The sequence below is a fragment of the Chrysochloris asiatica genome, unplaced genomic scaffold (assembly GCF_000296735.1).
Source record: "Chrysochloris asiatica unplaced genomic scaffold, ChrAsi1.0 scaffold00233, whole genome shotgun sequence".
NCBI lineage: Eukaryota > Metazoa > Chordata > Mammalia > Afrosoricida > Chrysochloridae > Chrysochloris > Chrysochloris asiatica.
The window spans coordinates 1,262,699-1,272,356 of record NW_006408751.1 but is presented as its reverse complement, the minus strand read 5'-3'; the positions used below and the strand labels follow the sequence as shown (position 1 = coordinate 1,272,356).

General features: G+C 34.7%; 1 protein-coding gene across 3 annotated transcripts in view; it reads right to left on the bottom strand.

Moving 5' to 3' along the window:
• Positions 1–880: 880 nt before the first annotated feature.
• Positions 881–9,658, bottom strand: part of IBTK (inhibitor of Bruton agammaglobulinemia tyrosine kinase) — a 120,446-nt gene continuing 111,668 nt past the window's right edge. For 2 of the 3 annotated variants that reach the window (XM_006873272.1, XM_006873274.1), the window contains 3 exons: positions 2,164–2,235; positions 1,646–1,772; positions 881–1,034 (listed from right to left, as the gene is read on the bottom strand). In XM_006873272.1, coding sequence (XP_006873334.1) covers positions 903–1,034; positions 1,646–1,772; positions 2,164–2,235 — 331 coding nt within the window. In that variant the 3' untranslated portion in view covers positions 881–902. The remainder of the gene's footprint in view (positions 1,035–1,645; positions 1,773–2,163; positions 2,236–9,658) is intronic. The other variant, XM_006873273.1, reaches the window with a different exon arrangement.

Genomic DNA, 9,658 nt, shown 5'->3' with positions numbered 1-9,658 from the left:
TATGCCTTTTCAAATAACCTAGAATCAGAGAACTTCTGATTGTTACATTGTATATTAACTATAAACCAATCATCTTCCACACTATTCAATTCATATATATATATAAATGAGCATTTATTAGAGAAAATTTTAACACTTTGAGAAATTGATTCTCTCACAGTTATCTAAAAGCCTCCCCACACTGATATCAATAAAACAAAACAAACAAAAAACACAATGACATCAAATTTTATACAAAACTATTGTCTTGCCTGAGCTATGTAAATCAGTATTCATATTATTTTCCAATCTACTCCATTGCTTAGTGCAAAATGGAAAATGTGCTGCCCAGACTTCAATGATATGGCATTTGAGCAGTTCAAGCTTTAAAACAGACCTAGAGTATCCAAAGCCCCATAAAACAGATACATGACTGGAGACATTAATAGTTACTGAAAATGCAAAACTCTGGTCATGAACAGACCAGAAGTAATGAATGATACCCTTACTTTAAGCTCACAAATGATATAAAGAAAAAAAAAAAAAACTAGCAACAGTATTTGGCAAATAAACAAATGGAAAAACTACTTTTAATGCATCCCTCACATTTTACATGTCAACACTTATATTTCCTTTGTAAAATTATTCAGAAGAAATAATTCTATTTAAACTTAATTTCATAAGTTTTTCCTTCCACACTTTGACATGAAAAGTTACTAAAATCAGAATTCTGAATTTCTCCTTAATCATACAAACATTATATGCTCAAACCACAGTTTTAGAGAAACTAGAACTTTGCTTATTCTATTATAACCTGTCACCAAATATGTACGAATCCTTTTCTATAGCTGTGTTTTGTTGTTGCTGTCTTTAAATTTTTAACCATCACGATTATGAAAACTGTATCTCCGCTCCACAGTGGACTAGCACCCATGTTTATTCCACATAGGTACTGCCAGTGGTCCCTGTGGTGCCCTTTCAACAATGACAAACTCGTCAGGGTTACCAAATGCTTCATAGAAGACCAATAAATCTTGTATAGCATGCTCTTCAATCTGAAAATAAGGAAGGAAAAAAAATAAAGACTTGCTTCAATTCTTTTAATTATAAACCAGAGAGGATTATATTAGCTTTCTAGTTTTGTTTTGAGGAAACAACATTTTCTATGGATGTGATACAGTGGATTTAAATCAGGTACACACTGCTGTCTTCTAGTCATGAGGAATGTGTCAAGCCTAAGCTAGAATAATCAGATACTCACCATCCCAGGAATCTGAATCATGAGTATAAAGAAAAAGAAACTGAAAATGATTGTTGAAATCCATTCTTCCCAGTAGCTTTATCCTGGTCAGGTGTTTTCTGGTACTGTGCAAATTCTCTAACTCTTCCTTGCCAAATCTCAAAAGTAACTTTGTGTTTTGTCTATTTCCAAGTCTGGCTCATTGGTCTTCCAACTCAGTCTGTGGAATCTTAAGAGCCCTCACATAAACTCCCTTTTTCTTAACCAGCAGAAGTTGGTATCTACTGCTTACAACCTAGGAATTCTGAAGGATACAGAGTTCAAGTGTGGAACTACATATTACCAAATTCTCTACTGGGCACTTTAGAAAATTAAAGCAGTAGGCTAGTTATTCCCTAAGTTAACCCTTATATGCAGGTTTTTTACCTGGATCAGAGCCAAGGGCTTTTCTCGACTTCTGATAAGAGCTGCTTCTTGTTGTAGTTCCTCTTCAACAATAGATGCGAAGGTGATCGGGGCTACTGCAGGAACACTCAATGAAGATAGCCAAGGACTGAAAGAATAATAAAAATGAGCTTTCTTTCATTGTGCCAAATTTTTGCACACAAAATCTCTTTGAAATTATTCTTCAATCACGTTACATTTTTTTCCCTAGCAACATACAATGGAAGGGGAGGACTGAGAGCTTTTGCAGAGATTATAGGTAGGGAATAGAAAAGAAAGAAATTTGTATTTTATTTGGACTAGTGCATTAGAGAAAGCTTCAAAAAATGTCAAAAGAGTGAGATGGAATAGAAGTAATACAACTAAACAGAAAGGTACGGAGCAGATAGTGTTCACATAATATATTCTATTCAATGCCATACTATTCCCAATTAAAATTCCCTTTCAATTCTAAGCAGTATGTAGTGTTGGAGGGCACAGAGCTAATTAATTGATCTTACTTGGTACTGTCTAGAAGTGGTAAATCTGAAATATGGTTGCCTTCTGGTCCAGGAGTATCATGGGTAGAGCATCTGCAAAACAAATACCAAAATTGGAGATTTAAAGCTTCTGATACCATTTGTAAGACCATTTGTCAAGAGAGATACAAAGGAAGAATTGCAACCAGACTCATCAAACAAATAATAACAAAATCTTATGTGTAGGAAGATCTTATAGTAAATGGTGTAGGTTTTCTAATAATATTCATATAGTCATTTGTTGGGAGCGGCTGAAGTGAAGGTCTCAGACTTGGGAGGAGTTTAACCAAAGGATTGCAACTGAACAGTTGTGGTCCAGAAAATCGGGCTGCTCCTGGGTCAGGCTGCCCCCTGCAAAGCCTGCTTCAGGGAACAAGGAATTTGCAAAGTCTTTCCTGGTATGCAGCCATGGCCTTCAGTTTAGTCTGCAAAAGCATTTCACTACCCTATCTGTTTTCCTAGCAACTACATTCTTCTGGTAAAGTCCCACTTACTGCTTGCATCTATACACCAAAAGTTTTTGCACTCTTTTTCCTGTCCCCAGCTTTCTCCTTTGATTTGTGTATATAATAAATGAGCTGAACGTAGGTCGGTGTCACAGTATCTCCATCAGAGTGCTGTGTCCCACCTGGTTCCAACTTTGCTATATTTCTTTTTGTGTCTTGTGTCTTTTTTTCTAATCTCCCATCGTCCTTCCTTGGGTTTAATCTCTCCATGTGGGTCACGGAGAAAGGCTAATCGTCAGATATGGCAGTCATTTATAGTTATCAAGCATACATAAGGAAACAAAGAACTTGTGAAAAAATGTTTCACATATTTTATAAATAAAATGAAAATTAATACATTTCAAAATGTACACAGACCAGCTAATTATCAGGCCAAATTTCCATGCAACTAATATTAAATACTTTTTTGTTGTTATTAAGTGCGGCCAACTTGGTTCCAACTCACAACAACCCTATATAGAGTTTCTGAGGAACAGCTGGTGGGTTTGAACCACCAACCTTACAGTTCAAACTGACCTAGCAATCCAGTGCATTATCATTCACTTCGACAATATGTTAGGGATTATAAATAGGACAGAATTACAGGCACAATCCTTCCTTTCTAAGAACTCACAAACTAGATGAGGAAATAATATATAAAACAAAAAAATCAGAAAATAATGTAAAACTGTATACAATAAAACTGAATACAAAGACTATAAGGACTATAAAAATCAATTAAGTCATTTGAGGGCCTTGTGGAGACAAAAGAATGTGAGAATTATAGAGGGGTGTAGGATAAGGGAAGTAGAAAGCATTTCAGTACTATAGACACTTGCCTAATTGTTGGATTTTGGAGAGAGAAAAATCTCTAGATTAATCAGTGCCTGAGAACACTTAAACCTAGATGGAGTAAATCAACATCACAAAGTCAAACAGATAGGGAACAGGGCTTAAGAGATGACTTTCCAATTCCAATGTATTATGTCAGCTCTATGGTGTTGTTGTTGTTAGTGCTGTAAAGTCAGTTCTGCATAGGATTTCTGAGAAATGGCTGATGGGTTTGAACCACTGACCTTGTGGTCCAGTGCTTTTCTTACAGTGTCACATCAACACTATGGTGTTGCTGTTTTGTGCTGTCGAGTTGGTTCAGAACCATAGCAACCCTATATAGTTTCTGAGGAGCAGTTGGTGGATCTAAACTGCTGACCTTGCAGCTCAAACTGACCTTGCAGTCCAGAGCTTTTCCTACAGCACCACACACCTGGACTCCAATATTATGGTAGGCACTGAAAATTAGGCTGATTAAAAACCCAGTCCCCTCTCCTCAAAAAATTCTGGTAAAGGAAATGGAAGATATTAACATAATCTGAAGGAAGGTATCCATCAACGGTTTCATGAAGAAACACTACTAAAAATAAGGAAAACAGCACTGAGATAGGTTTTTGGCTATTTATATACATGGAGATGTAAAAAGATTTTGGCAGCTTAAGTAAGGTAGGCTTCTCTCTTCAATAAGAAGAGACTAACTGGATTGAGAATAAGGAAGAGATTAAAAGAGAAATTAGAAAGAGAATGGTCAGAGTATAAAATGAACTAAAAGACCTGATACGTGGGCAAACTAATTTACTGTGAGCCTAAGTATTTTCATATACTTTACTTAGTTTAAGCCTTGCAATATTCCATGAAGAAATAATGTATTTTTATTCCCAGTGTACATATTAAAAAAACTAAGACTCAAAAATTTTTATTCATTTTCCTAATACACAAATGAAATGACAGAGCCCAAACTCAAATTCAGACTTTTTTCTTTCCCCCCACTCAGATTACTGTTTTCTATTTCACACAACTGCCTTTGTTTCTACTATTCCTCTTTGGAATATATTGCACTTCACATCTCTTCCCATTCTTTAAGGAATGGCTCAAATATCACCTTCTCACTGCTTTTAAGTCCTTCAACCATGTCTCTCTATTACATGTCTCCCCACACTATTGCTATTGTTTGCAAGTCTGTCTTAACTGCTAGAATAGCTTCTTTAAGGTACAGGGCTGTCTCCTTCATCTTTGTATCTTCAATGTCTTACAGAATACCTGAAACATAGTAGTTTATGAATTCATATTCAGAGAATAAATGTTTGAAATTGAAACAGAAAGTTTATTTTTAGTATGGAATAAAACAAGCAAGGTTTTATTTTATTACAAAAGTTTCTTACTCCTTAATTTTTTCTAGGTGTAAGTACTGGCATACAAAAGGAAGTAGAAATAGATCTAGCTATGGGGTTTTTAGTTTTATTAAAGATCTATGACTTGCAATCTGTCAGATCTTTACCTGACCTATAACATCCAAACTAAGAGAAGTCCCCAGAATGCAGCAGACTTCAGACTAGGATAAAAATGAAGTCAAGGAGATAAACTATAAAGCTGTTGGTATAAACTTCTTATAGATTATGAGAGTCTAGATTAGAATGACTATAAAATGGAAAAATGCCTACATTTTTGGAACAGAAAGACTAAGATGCAAATCACCTTGGTTAAGTTCCTTGGAAGGCCCTACCTAGGTCAGTGTAAGACAAGATACCTTCTAGGGCACTAAAGCATAGCATGGAACAATCACATATAATAAAGTTTTAAGTGATAGTCCAAAATCATCCTGTTCTTCTGGGAATCAGGTAGAATGTTTTGACACTTACAAGGAAATGAAAAATATTCTAAATCAATTATACTTAACTGCTAAGGAAGAAGGAGCAGCTACAAGCTTTATATGTTTCTGAAAATACTATGTCATTGGTTAACAGCTGAATATTAGGAGCCCTGGCATAGTTCTGTGGGATAAAGCACTGGACTGCAAATTGGTTTGAATCACAGGGTTGGCAATTCAAATTCACCAGCTGCTCCTGAAATCCTATACAGTGTTGCTATGAGTCAGAATCTACTCAATAGTACTTAACAAGAACAACAACAATACCATAAACTTTGTCAGATCTAAGTTAAGCAACCAGTTTTAGTATGCAGTTTTTTATAATTTGTAAAGGACTTTCATTTATATTATTTCATACACATCTAATAATAAATCTTTGTGAAATGCTATTCTCATTGCGTATTAAATAACTGAGTTTCAGAAATGTCTATAGTTTGTGTTACTCTGTAATTCTATTCTTACTCTAAAACGATAGTCTAAGATTTCTTTCCACTAATAATTTCTCAATGGGTAATCTCATTAACTATACATACCCAATTTGAGCCGTTAAAATTTCATCTTAAAAACGAAGCAAAATTGTCAGATTAAGATAAAGCTAAGTTAAACAAATATAAAAATAGTCTAAGCTTCAAGATAATAAAATATAACATTAAGCTTTAGCAAACAAAGAAATAGGCACTCCCAACAGAAAGTCTATGAAATCTAGTCTTCTAAAACTCAAGTATAAAAAGGTTAGCTAAAATTGTTCTCTGAAAGAGAGATTTCGTTCAAATTGAAGAGCATTAATTTTATTAAATTTTAACTTAATTAGAATTAGTTTTGTTCACAGTTGGCTTTTAAAATTTTCAAGATATTTATACTAACTTAATTACAAAGATTTCTATATAAGATGAGAGCTGAAATAATTACATAATGATTTGGTCTCACAAGTAGTTTTTCTTACTAGTTAGAAACACAGGGTCACATTTTCTCTCCAGAAATTACTTTAAGGGATGTATGAAATTAAAGACAATACATGAAAGTGAAAAAAAGTACGTAATTAACAATAAACACATGAAAATAGCATAAATCCTTTTCTTCTACATTTTAGCATCTACAATTGACATTGCCATTCGTAGATTTTACTAGCATTGGGGTGGGATGGGAGTGGGCTGGAAGTGAGGAGGCAGGGTAAAAGCAACATTTTCTACAATTAAAACAAGATTGTAGGATTTATAGAATTTCCTGAGATGAGCTCGCCCACCCTGACCACCCCAACTCCCCAAAGGACCATAAGCATTCCTATCTTGTTGTTTTAACTCCCACTATATCCTCTGTTAGGAGTCCTGGTGTGGACTGAATGTGGGGTTTGAACCGCAAGGTCGGAGGTTCAAGCTCACCAGTTGCTCCTTGCAGGGTCACTATGGGTCAGAATCAACTCGAAAGCACTTAACAAAATCAGCATATAGTCTGTTGATACTGGCTCTTCTCCTTTCTTTTGTTTTTGAATATTTTAGTCCCATGCTCAAAAATATGTTATAATGTAATGGGTTGATATTTAAATAATCATTTTTTTTCTAATTTATTCATATAGGCATAAATATAGTAATACATAATTTACGACTGAGAAGAAAAGTATTTAAGAACTAGCATAGCCCCAGGCGCTTCTTCCTCAATGAAATCTTTACTGAGAGCTCTAGCTTGTGGTCACTGATTTCCTCTCAACAACGCAATTAGCACTTAATCATACGTTCCTTCTGACCTCTTTAACACTACTACTTTGTACCGTATTATAATTTCATTTAAGTTCCAGGTGTGCATACTATGGCTTAACAACTAGATTTCAAGTACATTTAAGGTTAGGGCTAAAATGCTAAGAGGCCAGACAGCAGAATGTTGTGGATGTATAGCAGTCCTCAAAATCTGGTGAATTAACTTTTTTTTCACTTTATCTGTTAATTATTTTATTTTAAAAAATTAATTTATGCTTAGATATTTTCTACGATGAAATAAAAACCTGAAAATCAAGTTGTATGCTTTCTTTCTTACAATTCCTATCAATAATAGCACAGAGCTACTTAAAACACTAATTCCCGTATTAAACATTCAAGCTATGTATGTAAAATAGTATCATATATTCTTTTCATTCACATTTCCAAAGTAGTAAAACAGTACACAAATTTGCACAATGAAGAACCCTGGTGTTATAGCACCCTCTAGTGATGAACCAAGAAACTACATATCCTTACTAACTTGAATTACATGACAATGATACTTACTAAAACAAAACAAGAAAATTTTTATGCAAAAGGGGGCTTAAAAGAGTTCCTGAAAAAATTCCATTATCTTTAAATTCCATTTTTCCAGGAACTTTTTGAAGATCACTCATATATTGAAAATATTTAAAACTTAAAAACATACTAGAAAAGTGAACTTAAATTTTCACACCTTAAAATTTATACATCTAAGACATTCAATTCGCTGCATTAGAAAAAATGTTACTTGAGACAAAGCTATAATTTTAATTGATTTATTTATTCAGTCATTCATCAATTGCTCATTAAGTACCTATATGTGCTTAAAACCATTCTAAACATCAGTGATACAATGGTAAGCAAAGAAATCTTTCTTAATCTCATTGAACATACAGTTGAGAATATGTACATTAAAACATTTACAAACACAAACATCTGAAAAATGTAGTAAGGGAGAAGTACTGTGTGAAGAAACATAACAGAAAACAGACTCGGTAGGGGAAATGAGTCTTATAAACATATGGTGGAATAGAGATGAAAAGGTGAGCTGGAGTCAACTGGCTAGCAGGCAGAGAGGCAGAAAGAAGCGAACTGCAACTGAGAAATTAAGAGAGGACCAAGGTAGCTAGGGCGCAGAGACTATGTAGCAAGATAAAGTTGAAGATGTTGGCAGGAGTCAGACAATTTAGGTCTTAAAGACCATATTAAACCTTGCATTTTATAAAGAACCATGACAACATATATTGTGGAACAGGATGAAAGTTGATCACAAGACCAGTTAGGAGGTTATTCAGCTGGCCTAGGAAAAAGATTACAGTAGTCTGGATAAATATGAGGACAGCAGAGATAAGGTTTAGCATTTGGATATGAAAAATATTTAAGAGATACAACTGGTCCAGTCTGATGACTAGATATTGCTGGAGAAAAAAATGTCAAAGATCAGTTTCTGACAGCAAATCTGCACATGTCATTTTACTAAAAAAACAAAAATCAGGAAAAATAGAGTTTTGTTTTTAGTCTTTCCATATTTTTTATTTTCTAAGAAGGGTTGTTGTTATTGTTGGTGCCGTCAAGTCAGTTCTGAACCAAAGCCACCCTGTCTAGGGTTTCCAAGGAACAGCTGGTGAGCTTGAATCACTGACTTTGCAATTCAAATGGCTTTGCAGTCTGGCGCATTAACCCATAGCGCCACTAAGAAGGGTAAGAGCAAGAAATTAAGTTTGTTATGGGACATCAAGTTTGAGCTGTTTCTGAATATTCAAACAGAGTAGGGATATCAAGAAGATAACTAAATAATAAAATTTCAAGTCCAGATGAGAGAAACAGGTTGTTTTTGTTAAGTGTCATCGAATCAGTTCCAACTCATAGTGAACCTGTATAGGGTTTTCAAGGAGCAGCTGATGGGTTTGAATGGCTGTCCTTGTGGCTCACAGTCCAGTGCTTATCCTACGCACCACACCAGGCATCCAGAGATATGGGTAGGCAATATAAATTATGAATCTTTACTGTATAGTTGATAACTGATACATGCTCATAAAATGAAAAATCAAACTCACTGCCACCAAGGCAATTCTGATAGCATAAAAAAATAATACAGAAAAATGAAAAGAGGACTATAACTGAGTTTCAATATAAAATGGCCAGGAAGATGAAAACAAGCTTACAAAGAAAAGGAATGACCAGAAAGATTAGAGACAAATGTTGCCAAGAAGTTAAGTATGATGAATTACATAAAAAGATCATGGTTGTGGCACTATTGAAGTTACTGCTGAAATTAGCCTGAACTGTTTAGAGTAGTAATGGGGCTGGAATCCAGATGGCTTTAAGAAACTAGGGGGAGGTTAGACCTATTTTGAGAAATCTGGCTTTGAAGGGAGATTGGGTTTGTGAATGATAAACCAACTGTTGTACCGCTCAGACAGCATGAGAAAGACCTGAACATATTAAAAATCAGAAAATTAAAAGAAACAATGATGTATGGAGGGGATTGTAATCAATGTAATGAAACAAGTCATATGAATGGCTGAATGTGAAACTGATGATGTGCCCTGTAAACTTTC